The sequence below is a fragment of the Panulirus ornatus genome, chromosome 20 (genome assembly GCF_036320965.1).
Source record: "Panulirus ornatus isolate Po-2019 chromosome 20, ASM3632096v1, whole genome shotgun sequence".
Lineage (NCBI taxonomy): Eukaryota > Metazoa > Arthropoda > Malacostraca > Decapoda > Palinuridae > Panulirus > Panulirus ornatus.
Window position 1 is genome coordinate 31,731,277 of NC_092243.1, and position 16,315 is coordinate 31,747,591.

Genomic DNA, 16,315 nt, shown 5'->3' on the forward strand with positions numbered 1-16,315 from the left:
ATCGCACTGTGAACTCTGGAGGAAAAACTTTTTTTTACAGTTTCGAAAAATTTGTCAGTATCTCCTCCGCTGAATTGTATGAAGAGCTTGAAATATACCATCATGTCACCTGTACCTGCCAATCTCTCCTTGTAGCTTGCCACTTTCACCTCAGATTTATTTTTATTTTTTTCTCTTCAGACAAACTCCCCCTAGCAACACCAAAGTTCTTACGTGAGGAGACCAGAGTGGTAATGTATAATCTACATCATGTGTAAGATATGTTGTCTATATCTCATGAACATCTTGTCTACGTACATTAAACAGGTTTAGCAATGAACAGTCTATTGTTTGTCTCCACATCACTTCTCCTGCGGATGTCTCATCGCAGAGTGGCCGTTGTGTTAGTCTCTCCCTAACCCTCTCTATATTGCGCTCTCTGCTACACGATAGTTCAAGCCTCTCCATGTTTCATGTGCCCATCTCACAACTTTCCATTTGTCTGGGAAGAATCTCATGACTCCTGCATTCAGTCAGTTCTGAAGCCAGTTCAGGTCTTTTCCGTGTCTTATTAATTTCCTTACAAGGTTGGCATCACTCGTAACCTCATTCATGGCAGACGTTTATCCCTTAGGCAAATTATTACATTGACCAGGATTTACAGCAGCCCAGCATCATGCCCTGAGGGATACTTGTAGTTCATTTAGATCATGCTAATAGGAATCTTTATAATGTATCACTTTTGTCTACTAATCCAGGACCAACTTACATATGAAAGAATCCTCTCTCTTTCCCTTATGCGAAATTCCAAGGACCGTTTCAAATGCCTGCTGACTGACTGCAAATATCCTCTGCACTCGTTCACTTCTCCTTCGAAGTTAGTGTTCACTCCTCAGTATTCTGTGACCTCATCCATCAGAATCATTGCGGCCTCCCTCTCAGTGTACCCTTTCATGTTATCTTTCATTTGACTCTACTTTTGTTAGTGTACAGACTACATCTATCAGTGCTAACACCGTAGTTTTGTACATTTTCTCTGTCACCTTCCTTAAAAATGGAGCAATGTTAGCTATTTTCCGCTCACTCTTTCCACGAGTTCCTTAATAACATACCAAGTAATCTGTCCATAGTTTCTCTACACTCCTGAATTACATAGGGATAGATACTCTAAGGGCCACGACCCTAATATAAATCTGGTTTATCGATGAGCTTGCTGCTATTTCATCTCTTGACCCCAGTACTTTCCACTGAGTATCTCCTCCCCAATTCAACCGACTAACTCGGTGTGTGTGTGTGTGTGTGTGTGTGTGTGTGTGTGTGTGTGTGTGTGTGTGTGTGTGTGTGTGTGTGTTCACACTAGAGGAGCCCCATCATTTAAACTTCCTATAGCATCATATATTTTCTTTTCAGTTCTTTGCATTTGTTGCATGCTCACTTTTGACCCATGACCATCGTGTGCAAGTTACGTCGCATATAAATTGTTTCCTAATTTATTTCTTCGTCCTCTCGTTCCTTGCCAGTTGTAAAGAACTGATTTATATCGACATTATCAACATCAGGTCAGGATGCTGAGAGTTACATTCTTGTTTATCCTCTTCCTTTATGTTTCCACCAACGTGGGTAACATCATAGCTAGCTTCCTCTTCCTGTATCTCACCTTCCTTATTTGAGAACCAATCTCTGTTGTCCACAGTTGAAACTATTAGAATTAAGGACGTCTCCTGTGGCTGGGTGGCCAAACTGGTGTTGTGTAGTCTGCTTTTGGTGAAATACATAATGAAACTAATTTTCGTGAACACATCCACACCCATATATAAATTGATTTTGATACTAAGCAGTAAATTATGTAACTTTAACAACCCTCCCGATTCGATGTTCTAGTGAGAGACTATGTACTCTGTCAACTGCCAGGTCCCATTTTCACCTAAATTCATATTTTCTTATCTCTGTTGAGTATGACGATCCTGAACATTCCTTTTTTGTCTCATGATTAAACCATCATCCATTAGCATTCAAGCATGAATGAAGTCCATTCAGCATGATTTGTGAGGAATACTACTGGAGACAATATTAACTGCCAGGTCTCTTGTACATGCACATCCCTATGATTTATCACTTCCAAGGTCATAGTGACAGTCAGGTCTGAATCTACTGCGCCCCGTCTTCATTACTATGTGTTTGTCTTGTTGGAACTTCATCAACAGCTTCTCCTTGTAGGATGTAGAAGACCTCAACATTCTATCATTTATGATTCTTGTATAACCCATAAATATACTCAGGTATGACTGAAGTCCTCGTGTCGTGTCATGTGACGTGTGTCGACTGGTTTAGAGATCGACAAGAGCAAGAAGTCCCACTACTTATCTCTTCCATAGAACCTAGAAGAATAACTGCACATGAGCCCTTCCCTCTGAACCATCGCTCCCTGTCTCGCACTTACGCAGTTTCAGATGAACATTCATCCATTGGTTAACTAATATCTTTTTTCCCATATATTAACAGTCACTTCTATTTCATTCATAATGACCTTTAACTCGCTTAACTTGCCCAGCATACTAATTTCAGAATTTCTTTGCCCTCTCTTCACTTGTAATAATTTTCTTGTGGTTTTGTTTCATATGAAGCCTGGCTGGTGTGTTCTGTGTGTGTGTGTGTGTGTGTGTGTGTGTGTGTTTTCCGTGAACAATTGATTCATATATATATATATACATATATATATATATATATATATATATATATATATATATATATATATATATATATATATATATATATATATATATATATATATATATATATATATATATATATATATATATATATATATACACACATCGTGTGTATGTTTATGTACCTATAACTAAGTGTTGTCTATGTATATATATTTATATCTACGAATATGAATTCATATATATATATATATATATATATATATATATATATATATATATATATATATATATATATATATATATGATAAGTATCATGTAATGTACACATCATATCTGATGTAAATAATTCACCACAATACCCTGAGAATCGAACCCCGGACCATCTGTGTGACATCCGGGTAGCCTCACCCCCTGACTAAAATGAACTAGAAAACAGCATCTCCTCCGTAACCACTCGCTGATTCACGCCTTTTTAATCGACTCCTAAGGCACAACAGTGATATGTATATACCTCAACCATATAATGTACACATGACAGCTGATGTAAAACTATATTCCACTGGACCCCGGAGATCGAACCCTTGGCCATCTGTGTGGTAGCCTTGGTTAGGCTACCTGGCTGCTACACAAACGGTCCAGGGTTTGATCCTCGTGGTACAATGGTAAATAGTTTACATATCATGTGTGCATTACATGGTTGATACATAAACAAATATCCGTAATGCTTTGGGAGTTGATCAAAATGCCATGAATCAGTGAGTGGCTACGGAGGAGATGGTGTACATTACATTGTGACCTGAGGGTTACGCTACCTTCTTGGCTGCCCAACAGACGGTCCGGAATATGATTGACGGAGTGTAGTGGTGGTATATATATATATATATATATATATATATATATATATATATATATATATATATATATATATATATATATATATATATCTTGGTTTTTTACTTATCTTTTCTCCTATTCTTACACGCTAGATATAACTAGAAACATCACCTACAATGAAGCATAGTCGCGTATGTACATTATTATCATAAGGAAAAGTATACACATAATCGTCTATGACACTTTGATGGATGATGGTATGTACACAGTTAGCAACACACAATGGTCACCCAAGATGAGAGGCCGAGACCTCCCTAATGCCCAGTGGAACTCTGGACAGATGACGCTCTGTACTTATAGCTTATTATGAGGCTAAACGATAATAATACATATAGTTTTATATTTTGTTACAATTGTACACAAGAAAATACTTTTCTTTATACATAAATATAAAGTCTAGACCTTCCATTTTGTTTTGTTTTGTTTTTTGCGCAAAAATGTACAGCATATTGATAGATATGTAATGAAGCACCTTATTTACTTACTTACTTACTTACTTTCTCAATGCAAAAATAGCTCGGTTCTGACGTTAGCGATTCGCAATTCCTCTGATGCGTCACGAGACCTTTACGGTAGATCCCCTCTAGGCTCTGCAGAGCAGTAGTGACATGAGGCAGTTTACCCCCTCCCGCAGCTCTATTACGTGTTAACAGCCCTGAGCCACAAGCCCAGGATCCTCTCTGCTGTACCTGCTGGATTAGCATATCATCTGAAGAAGTGTCGGGAGAACAAGGGAAGTAGTGTGGGGAGCGAGAGAGGCAGGAGGTAGAGTGAGAATATGGCTGTCCTGTCCACAGCTCCACTGCTGCTGTTTGACGATGACACCGACGATGATGACGATGATGAAGATGATGATGCAGAAGATGATGCTGATGACGCCTCCTTGTCCGTGTTCGTCTCTTGCTGTAGTCCGGCCGGGTTTTCCTCTGAAAGAAAAAATCGAAGCAGCAATTAATACCAGAAGAAAATCTTTCAGTTAGGTGACTGATGCTATGGAAATGTTCCACTGTCAATGTGTACCTTTATACAATCCGTTGTTTGGTTCATAGCTATGTGACACATCTTTCCCAAGCATACATCACTCTCAGACCATGACAAATCATGAAAACCAGTAATCACTTGAGTACATCGCTGTATAGTACAATAGATCAGTTCTGTATTATTCGTTTTGCACTTTTAATTCCTAGCATCTCCCTAGTGTTACATATGATTGTTCTTTCGATGTGCAACATACAGGGTTACTGAGGTCCACCATTACCTGTTGCTCTCTGCGTCATGAACTAAGTCTGGGTATCTGAAAGGAAAAAGATGATTCCTATGTCTATTCAAGCCAGAATATTATATGATATCGAGTTTGTGGTACAACATGCAATATAACACAACTTACCTGTGGCAGTTTGGCAAGCAGCTAAGCGCAGAGTAAAGCAATGCACTTACCTAATTCAATGGCAGGCATCAACACATGCACACTTCTGTTTTTTCAGTCAACACTATAACTCTGTCACTGGCAATCTGACATTAGTATGGATATAAAACATTTCTCAAGCACTGATCGTGACTCAAACAATAACAACACATGCTTATTACATGATAGCTTTTTGCTTTTTCTTTCATTTTAACAGGAGTGCGCTTACCTCCAGATCGTTGTTCATATTTGCATGGCTTGGTGTCACCTTGGGTGTGGGAACGTTGGAACGGTACATCAGAGATACGAATGGCCTTATCACTAAGTCCAGGCAAACTGTTTCCACTATGAACGGGTAAAGCAAACGACGCAAAGAGTGAAAGAGTCTCCAGAAGAATTAAGTAATGAGAAGAGAATGAAGAGAGAGAGAGAGAGAGAGAGAGAGAGAGAGAGAGAGAGAGAGAGAGAGAGAGAGAGAGAGAGAGAGAGAGAGAGAGAGAGACAGACAGACAGACAGACAGACAGACACAAAGCGGAGCAACAAGATACCAATGCCCACCATTACTCGAAAGAATTTGAGATACAAAGACACAACAAAATCCTGACTCTGGATAAACTTGATCACCGTGATAGCAAGCGTAGAATATACAGGCATATAGACAGATAGAAACAAAGAAAAGAGAAAAGACAAAAGGAGGAAAAAAATACTCTTAGAACTGTTGACCTTCACAAGTGAGGCATAAAAACCACGTCATACATGAAAAAACACAAACATACATTCACAAACACAGTTACGAAAGCTGAAGAGATGGAGTTCTACAAGAACAAGTTCTACAAGAACTCTTTCCTCATACAACATAAATACCGTAGGCATTTATATGCAAAACACCTTTTTCACACAAGTTTGCCGTTTCTCGCCTTACCTAGGTGCCGCCAGGAACGGACGAGAAATAGCCCCATTTGCTCACATCCACACTCAAGTCGTCATGTGTAATGTAACGAAACCAGAGCCCCTATCCACAGCTAAACCCGTGAGACCATTTCATAGTTTCCACTGACTATTTCATATGCCTAGGTTCAGACCACTGAGAACACATCACTCCAGCTCACACTCCCTAATGCTGACCTCTCACCTGCACGTTGAGGTCCCTATAACTCAAAGCCTCTTTCACTTCAACCATTCATTTCCATGGTCTTCCTCTCCCCTTAACCACCTCTGTTTATGACTTGTATATTCTTTAAGTCAATCTTTCTTGATCTTATCCTCTCTAAATGGCCAAACCTCTTCAGCACAGCCTCTTCAACTCAATCAAGCATAATTTACTACCACACTGCTCTCTAACAGTGTCATACCTTATATGCTCAAACCTCGTTAGACCACATTTTATCCTACAGCATTTAATTTCAAACATATCCATCCTCTTCCATTCGCTTATATTTCGGGCGCACGGCTAAAAAGCAACAAACATACCCACTTTTGCCCTAACTCCACAAACTCCTCAAATGCACCCAGGACTTTCTCCCTCTTACTCATCCTATGATTCTTTTCAGGACCATATGCTCTGCCATATCCACTACCAGGTAACTAAAAACATTTAATTTTCTTCATGTTCTGTATATCTAAACACACTCAAACCATCTTACCTTGACCCCATGCTAAGCCGCATAACTTTACATTCATTCCCATATATACTCACCTCCCCTCCTTCACATACTCTCCAAAACTTCCGCACCTTTTCACTAAGGTCTGCCACTAGAGATGTCATCTGCTTACTCTCCTTGCAGGCACCAAATCCTCCTTCCACCCCTATAATACTGCAAACCCGACTCTTTATCTAAGAAGCTGGCATTGACCTCCTTCACCACCCAGTCAACAAGCAGATGAAATCATATCGTTGATGGCATCGCACACCCTTCACGCAGACCCGCCTTTACAAAGAACACACACACCATCTTCCCGTCTCTCCTGCATATGCGCCTAACTCTCTCCATAAAAGCGTGTTGTTGCATTTAAAAGCTTTCCTACCTCAACATACACTCGTAACATCTTCGACAGTCACAAGCAATGGTCTTATCCCAAACTGAAGCAGTATCGAACCCAAATGAGATAAGATTAGCATCAGCAGCAGTGGACATTCTTAACAATACGAGTGATATTTGCTAAGTATATCCATTATAACTTTCCCCTCTGACTGTGATGAAGAAAGACTACTCACGCAAGAATATAGACAGAAAGGAAAGGTTACTCATACGGCCTCCAGATAATCCCTAGTAATAACGTGCTTCCCTACAGATGGTTCTGCAAACTATGACAGCGAATCCTCTGGCTGCTGACATTTTCGACAGGACGCTTAGAAGTCGGTCATAGTGCGGCGCGATGGCGACTGACACTAACACGGCTCATAATAAGCACGGCCGCACCTGCGTTGTATGTGGTAAGCGGAAGAGAAATAACAGAATCGTAAAACTTCAATTCTTTCAGAAAAAGGTCAGCTGTTAAGTTAGACATGCATTGTTTTATTTATTATGGAACTACAATGGCATCAATTATCACTGTTTGATATCAGTTAACTTGTGTTAGCAGATGTTGTTATCTGGTTAGCAGGTGACTAACACATCCATCCTCACATGCATATGTGTACTGCTACCGGTTTTCCTACATATACTGAAAATCCATTGTTCATAGAATTGATATATTGTTGGTCATTTTTGCTCATGATTCGGTACATGGAACTGGTAATGTTAATGTGGCAGATATATTGTCACCTCATTATTTTTCTTTATGCTAATTAGGGTGGCTATGACACCTACTTTGTTTTATGTTAAATGTCATTTGTTTGATGTTTTGTTTGCAGTTTGGGTGAGCATGAGTGAACTTTTCACGATGAATGGCGTGGGCAGCTCGACTGGATGAAGAACACAGGGTTTAGCTTGCATAGACCATGTCATTCCTTGCCTAATGTTACATTATTTGTGTTATTGCACGTAGCACTTTGTGCCTCACGATGATACGCTTCTTTCTCTTAAAGATACTGTCTATATTGAGGAATGAAAAGTGTTACCCATATCAATTACTATATATATGCATCAGCTTTTTGTATTATGAGAAAGGTGACATCGCCATACCAGCGGTATAATATTGGTAAACCACTTACTTATCTTGTACATAGTAATTCAGCTGTCAGAAAGACCACAAAACATTAACACTTTCCTCGTTTTTCTATTTTCCTGTCTAATGAATAAAGGTTTTATTGCATTATGTACTTAAATATATGAGTGAAACTGTAGTAATATCAGGTACTACAAATATTAGATCCGGAAACAGCCATTCGTTTTCCAGCTTTCCAATTAACCTGCGACGGGAGCTTGAAATATGATATAGTTATCGTTGAAATAAATTTCGCCTTCCCAAGAATCATATACGTTTTCGATGATAAAGATGCTTCTGTTTGGTTCGAGAGTCTGACGCAGATAGTGTGGAGTACAAACTCCTTCCGCCTACATTCCTTGCGACACATCCACAAAACAGTCGTCCTCATACACGGGAAGTCCATGGTGAGGACAGTGGTCCTCCTCACCCAAGCTGACGTCTAACTTCTGAAAGCTTGACACACATTTTCTCCAAAACCACTTCTTTATGTTCGTAAATCAAAGTGGTAATTCAAGCCGACGAAAATAAGAAAAGGATTGGATTAATGATATAAATGATATAGAGTTAATATGACCCTTCCTCTAAATATATTCAGGTCATTTCCCGTAAAAATATCTTGTTATTTTTTTCTTAATTTGAATTTGTCAGTCACAGACAAAAGTCATCATCAAGGCTGGGCCTTCATTGAAATAGGGAAGAATAATGAATGGGGAAAAGACACGGGAAAGTATTTACGTATTTCACTGAGAACAATATGTTTCTAAGGTCCACTTCTGCGTAAGATTAAATTACCTCCTCCTTGAGTGTCATATCTCGTATGAAAAAGTTAACTCGCTCAACGCCATGTTTATTTATTGCGAGACTGAATGGCTGACCACCAAAAATGTATGACTTTTGTGTTTCTCTGAGCGAGTCATAACGATGTTTTCTCCCACAGGTTGGTATGGAGATGACCCCACCGTTGGATGATCCCGTTGTAGAATAACACGAATGATGAAAGATTGAACCAGTCGGTTCATACCTGAGAGAAGCAGCCTCAGATACATGGTAGACTCGAAGACAAAGTTGTAACTAACTACAAATTCGAGATCTCGACACCAGCACAAACATGGAACACCTTTTGTTCCCTCGAAGCCTCAAAGCTCGTACTGAGACTACAGTCATTCATCAATATACACGATGAACAAAGATATGCTTAGCTTAATGAATGTCCTTCATAGGAAAAGATACGACGTAATACTTACACATCCCAAGTCTGCCGGGGGTACATGAATAAGGAACCAAAATATGCTTCTAGAAAATTACCCACATGCACCAAAAGACTTAACCATACACATGTACACACTTCACTTTTCGCTTCCATTTCAAATTATCCCTTCCTCTCTCCAACCTTTTCTTCGTTTCCTCTAAACTACCTTTTAAGAAACAATAAAAGGGAAAGTATCTAACTGTCATCTGAGTAAATGTATGCATCCGAGAGGTTCACGGACGGTAGGAGCTGAGTTGCACCCAGGTGATGTACGCCTTCGTCAGATACTCCTGCTACCCCTCACCTACAAAAGGGCATTTATACAGTCTGCCATCCTTGGTGGAGCAGCACATCCTTCTTCCCAGTCATATGGCCTCACTACGCCAATTCCTCACCCACCCCCCTGCATGCCACCTTCCTATCCTACGCAAGACATCGCCATCTACACGTTACTTCGTAATGTGACCTGGAGATGAGACAGAGCTCAGAAGTTCATTTCAGCAGCTCGAGGGGACTGCGAGAAGGACGAACTTCGCTCGTGAGTTTATATCTTTTCATCCCTCGTAATCCTCCCCTCCAAATAACGCCCATAAGCTTCTTTTTTTTTCTTTCACTACAAAATAATTTCTTCATCCAATAAATCACAATCCCTTTTCCCTGCCTATCGCCCACCGTCCGCATACCACACATTTCTCTCGCACATGTAAACAGTAATCCCCTACATACCCACCACTACTCATCACTGACTAAGTTTATCATCACCCTCAGCCATTGTACACTTAGTCTCTCATGGTATCTATTAACGTAAGCTCACCCACCTTCATCATCCTTTTCCCATCCATAACGTTTCCCATTTTTTCAAGACTATTATAAACCTTCACCCTCATCCAGACTACCAGCTGCCCCGATCAGCAAATATGGTTCCAAGTCTCTCTTTTGCACATCTGTCAGTTAGTACGTAATCAAATAATGTCTGGTCCACCATCTACCTCATATACACTTATGTATGCAATCAAATAATGTCTGGTCCATCATCTACCTCATATACACTTATGTATGTCGTTTTCAAGATTAGATGAGACAGCACGGGGAAATGAATGCCTTTTTCAAGGCAGCGGGATTAGGATGGTATTGCAGTGGAATTTATCAAAAAGGGGGTGACTGTGTTGTCGAATGGTTGGTAAGAATATTCAGTGTATATATGGCTCATGGTGAAGTGCTTGAGGATTGGCGGAATGCATGTATAATGCCATTGTACAAAGGCCAAAGGGATAAAAATGAGTGTTCAAATTACAGGGGTATAAGTTTCTTCAGTATTCCTGGGAAATTATATGGAAGGGTATTGATTGAGAGGGTGAAGGCATGTACAGAGCATCAGATTGGGGAAAAGCAATGTGGTTTCGGAAGAGGTAGAGGATGTGTGGATCAGGTGTTTCCTTTGAAGAATGTATGTGAAAAATACTTAGAAAAACAGATGGATTTGTATGTAGCATTTATGGATCTGGAGAAGGCATATGATAGAGTTGATAGAGATGCCCTGTGGAAGGTATTAAGAGTATATGGTGTGGGAGGTAAGTTACTAGAAGCAGTGAAAGGTTTTTACGAAGGATGGAAGGCATGTATACGAGTCGGAAGAGAAGAAAGTGATTGGATCCTAGTGAATATCGGTTTGCGGCAGGGGAACGTGATGTCTTCTTGGTTGTTTAATTTTTTTATGGATGGGGTGGTTAGGTAGGTGAATACAAGAGTTTTCGAAAGAGGGGCAACTATGCAGTCTGTTGTGGATGAGAGGATTTAGGAAGTGAGCCAGTTGTTGTCCGCTTATGGTACAGCGCTGGTGGCTGATTCGGGTGATAAACTGCGGAATATGGTGACTGAATCTGGTAAAGTGTCTGAAAGATGAAAGTTGAGAGTGAATGTGAATAAGAGCAAGGTTATATGCACCTGGGCTTGAGAAGAAAGATCATGAGAGGCAAGTGTTTTAGGAGCAGCTGAGTGAGTGTGCTAGTGGTTCTGATGCACGAGACCGGGTTATAGTGATGGGTGATTTGAATGCAAAGGTAAGTAATGTGGCAGTTCAAGCAATAATTGGTGTACATGGGGTGTTCAGAGTTGTAAATGGAAATGGTGAAGAGCTTGTAGATTTATGTGCTGAAAAAGGAGTGGTGACTGGGAATACCTGGTTTAAAAAGCGAGAAATACATAAGTATACGTATGTAAGTAGGAGAGATGCGTGGAGAGCATTGTTGGATTACGTGTTAATTGATACGCGCGCGAAAGAGAGACTTTTGGATGTTAATGTGCTGAGAGGTGCAACTGGAGGGATGTCTGATCAATATCTTGTGTGGGCGAAGGTGAAGATATATAGAGGTTTTCCGAAAAGAAGAGAGAATGTTGGGGTGAAGAGGGTGGTGAGAGTAAGTGAGCTTGGGAAGGAGACTTGTGTGAGGAAGTACCAGGAGAGACTGACTACAGAATGGAAAAAGGTGAGAACAAAGGAGGTAAGGGGAGTTGGGGAGGAATGGGATGTATTTAAGGAAGCAGTGATGGCTTCCGCAAAAGATGCTTGTGGAATGAGAAACGTGGGAGGTGGGCAGATTAGAAAGGGTAGTGAGTGGTGGGATGAAGAAGTAAGATTATTAGTGAAAGAGAAGAGAGAGACATTTGGACGATTTTTGCAGGGAAATAGTGCAAATGAGTGGGAGATGTATAAAAGAAGGAGAAACGTGGAAGAGGTGAAAAAGAGGGCAAATGAGAGTCGCGGTGAGAGAGTATCATTAAATTTTAGGGGGAATAAAAGGATGTTTTGGAAGGAGGTAAATAAAGTACGTAAGACAAGGAAACAAATGGGAACATCAGTGAGGGGGGCTAATGGGGAGGTGATAACAAGTAGTAGTGATGTGAGAAGGAGATGGACTGAGTATTTTGAAGGTTCGTTGAATGTGTTTGATGATAGAGTGGCAGTTATAGGGTATTTTGGTCGAGGTGGTGTGCAAAGTGAGAGGGTTAGGGAAAATGATTTGGTAAACAGAAAAGAGGTAGTAAAACCTTTGCGGAAGATGAAAGCTGACAAGACAGCGGGTTTGGATGGTATTTCAGTGGAATCTATTAAAAAAGGGTTGACTGTATTGTTGACTGGTTGGTAAGGTTATTCAATGTATGTACAACCCATGGTGAGGTAACTGAGGATTGGCGGAATGCTTGCATAGTGCCATTGTACAAAGGCAAAGGGGATAAAAGTGACTGCTCAAATTCCAGAGGTATAAGTTTGTTGAGTATTCCTGGGAAATTATATGGAGGGGTATTGATTGAGAGGGTGAGGGCATATACAGAGCATCAGATTGGGGACGAGCAGTGTGGTTTCAGAAGTGGTAGAGGATGTGTGGATCAGGTGTTTGCTTTGAAGAATGTATGTGAGATTTGTATGTAGCAGAAGGCATATGATAAAGTTGATAGAGATGCTCTGTGAGAGGTATTAAGAATATATGGTGTGGGAGGCAAGTTGTTAGAAGAAATGAAAAGTTTTTATTGAGGATGTAAAGCATGTGTACGAGTAGGAGGAGAAGAAAGTGATTGTTTCGCAGTGAATGTTGGTTTGCGGCAGGGGTGTATGATGTCTCCATGGTTGTTTAATTTGCTTATGGATGGGGTTGCTAGGGAGGTAAATGCAAGAGTTTTGGAAAGAGGGGCAAGTATGCAGTCTGTTGTGGATGAGAGAGCTTGGGAAGTGAGTCAGTTGTTGTTCGCTGATGATACAGCGCTGGCAGCTGATTCGGGTGAGAAACTGCAGAAGCTGGTGGCTGAGTTTGGTAAAGTGTGTGAAAGAAGAAAGCTGAGAGTAAATGTGAATAAGAGCAAGGTTATTAGGCACAATAGGGTTAGGGGCAAGTCAATTGGGAGGTAAGTTTGGATGGAGAAAAAATGGAGGGAGTAAAGTGTTTTAGATATCTGGGAGTGGATTTGGCAGCGGATGGAACCATGGAAGCGGTAGTAAATTATAGGGTGGGGGAGGGGGCGAAAGTTCTGGGCACGTTGAAAAATGTGTGGAAGTCGAAAACCTTATCTTGGAAAGCAAAAATGGGTATGTTTGAAGGAATAGTGGTTCCAACAAAGTTGTATGGTTGCGAGGCGTGGGCTATAGATAGAGTTGTACGGAGGAGGGTGATGTGCTAGAAATGAGATGTCTGAGGACAATATGTGGTGTGAGGTGGTTAGATCGAGTAAGTAATGAAAGGGCAAGAGAGATGTGTGGTAGTAAAAAGAGTGTGATTGAAAGAGCAGAAGAGGGTGTTTTGAAATGGTTTGGTCACATGAAGAGAATGAGCGAGGAAAGATTGACAAAGAGGATATATGTGTCAGAGGTGGCAGGAACGAGGAGAAGTGGGAGACCAATTTGGAGGTGGAAAGATGGAGTGAAACAGATTTTGCGTGATCGGGGCCAAAACATGCAGGAGGGTAAAAGGCGTGAAAGGAATAGAGTGAATTGGAACGATGTGGTATACCGGGGTCAACGTGCTGTCACTGGATTGAATCAGGGCATGTGAACCGTCTGCGGTAAACCCTGGAAAGTTTTGTGAGGCCTGGATGTGGAAAGGGAGCTGTGGTTTTGGTGCATTATACATGACAGCTAGAGACTGAGTGTGAACGAATGTGGCATTTGTTGTCTTTTCCTAGCCATACCTCGTGCACATACGGGGGGGAGGGGGGGTTGTCATTTCATGTGGGGCGGGGTGGCGACGGGAATGAATAAGGGCAGACAGTATGAATTATGTACATGTTTATATATGTATATGTCTGTGTGTGTATATGTATGTATATGTTGATATGTATAGGTATGTATATGTGCGTGTGTGGACGTGTATGTATATATATGTGTATGTGGGTGGGTTGGGCCATTCTTTCGTCGTTTCCTTGCGCTATCTCGCTAACGTGGGAGACAGCAACAGAGTATAGTAAATAAGTGTATATATATATATATATATATATATATATATATATATATATATATATATATATATATATATATATATATATATATATATATATATATATATAATATATATATTATCCCTGGGGATAGGGGAGAAAGAATACTTCCCACGTATTCCCTGCGTGTCGTAGAAGGTGACTAAAAGGGGAGGGAGCGGGGGGCTGGAAATCCTCCCCTCTCGTTTTTTTTAATTTTCCAAAAGAAGGAACAGAGAATTGGGCCAGGTGAGGGTATTCCCTCAAAGGCCCAGTCCTCTGTTCTTAACGCTACCTCGCTAATGCGGGGAATGGCGAATAGTTTGAAAGAAAGAAAAGATATATATATATATATATATATATATATATATATATATATATATATATATACATATATATATATGTCCTAGCCTGAGTCAGGTACCCATCTAACGACAAACCCCTAGGGGTGGATGAACAGCTGGATTGACTGTGTGCCGACTGCCGCAACCAGGATTCGAACCTATGCGCTCGACCCTGGGTTCCCGGTGAATGGTCACGGTTAGGAACACTAGCCACCACACCACACAAGACTACCTGAATAATCCTCCTCCTCTGATCTCATGGTCCCCACATTATTGCCTAATTTTGTAGACTATTTATCTCTGGAGCTTTCCGGATTATATCGCGTCGAGTAAATTAAAGATGACTGCGAGGGCAAGGTGGCGGAAGCGAGGTAGTTTAGGAGGGTTTATACTGGAATGGAAGTACACCCTCACTATTATGATTAGTTATTCTTGGTGGATGAAGATTGATGGAGACCATGGAGTGTCCGCGACGGCCGAAATTCCTTGGATTTCCTCTCCCTCAACTTTGATGCAACGGTTTTGTTGTGTCTGGTCTGGGTTGGATAATGAAGGATTTCCGTTGGTTTACAGATCAGATTCTAGTATGAGAGCGGGACAAGAATCAAATGCCTTGTTTAATTACGATAAAAGCTATGATCATTGTATTGACTGAAGTAATGCCATCTCAGTTATTAACTCTAACTCTATCACAACGAGAAATATCATTGAGTCTTCTATTAATGAATACATAAAGAATTATAATGTTAATATTAGTCATGGTTTATACAAACTGGATAACTTTATTCTTGATAGAATTTGTAGAATAAGTTTATGATACGCTCGTTGTGTATCTTGGACAATCGCATGTTTACCAAAAGGCGTCCTACCTACGTCTCTTCGTTGTATATCAACTGACTGTTATATTTCTCTCTTGCGTCTCCATATATATATATATATATATATATATATATATATATATATATATATATATATATATATATATATATATATATATATATATATATATATATATATATATATATATATATATATATATCCCTGGGGATAGGGGAGAAAGAATACTTCCCACGTATTCCCTGCGTGTCGTAGAAGGCGACTAAAAGGGAAGGGAGCGGGGGGCTGGAGATCCTCCCCTCTCATTTTTTTTTAATTTTCCAAAAGAAGGAACAGAGAAGGGGGCAAAGTGAGGATATTCCCTCAAAGGCCCAGTCCTCAGTTCTTAACGCTACCTCGCTAATGCGGGAAATGGCGAATGGTATGAAAGAAAGAAAAGAATATATATATATATATATATATATATATATATATATATATATATATATATATATATATATATATATATATATATATATATTTTTTTTTTTTTTCTTTCTTTTAAACTATTCGCCATTTCCCGCGTTAGCGAGGTAGCATTAAGAACAGAGGACTGGGCCTTTGAGGGAATACCCTCACCTGGCCCAATTCTCTGTTCCTTCTTTTGGAAAATTAAAAAAAAAAAAAACGAGAGGGGAGGATTTCCAGCCCCCCGCTCCCTCCCCTTTTAGTCGCCTTCTACGACACGCAGGGAATACGTGGGAAGTATTCTTAATCCCCTATCCCCAGGGATATATATATATATATTATTCTTTTTTTATTTTGCTTTGTCGCTGTCTC

The 16,315-nt window shown here is 40.2% G+C and overlaps 1 protein-coding gene across 1 annotated transcript in view; it reads right to left on the reverse strand.

Annotated features, from left to right (window-relative positions):
* Positions 1-3,879: 3,879 nt before the first annotated feature.
* Positions 3,880-16,315, reverse strand: part of LOC139755799 (uncharacterized) — a 336,170-nt gene continuing 323,734 nt past the window's right edge. The window contains exon 7 of the mRNA XM_071674415.1: positions 3,880-4,471. Within this exon, the coding sequence (XP_071530516.1) occupies positions 4,251-4,471 (221 nt within the window). The 3' untranslated portion in view covers positions 3,880-4,250. The remainder of the gene's footprint in view (positions 4,472-16,315) is intronic.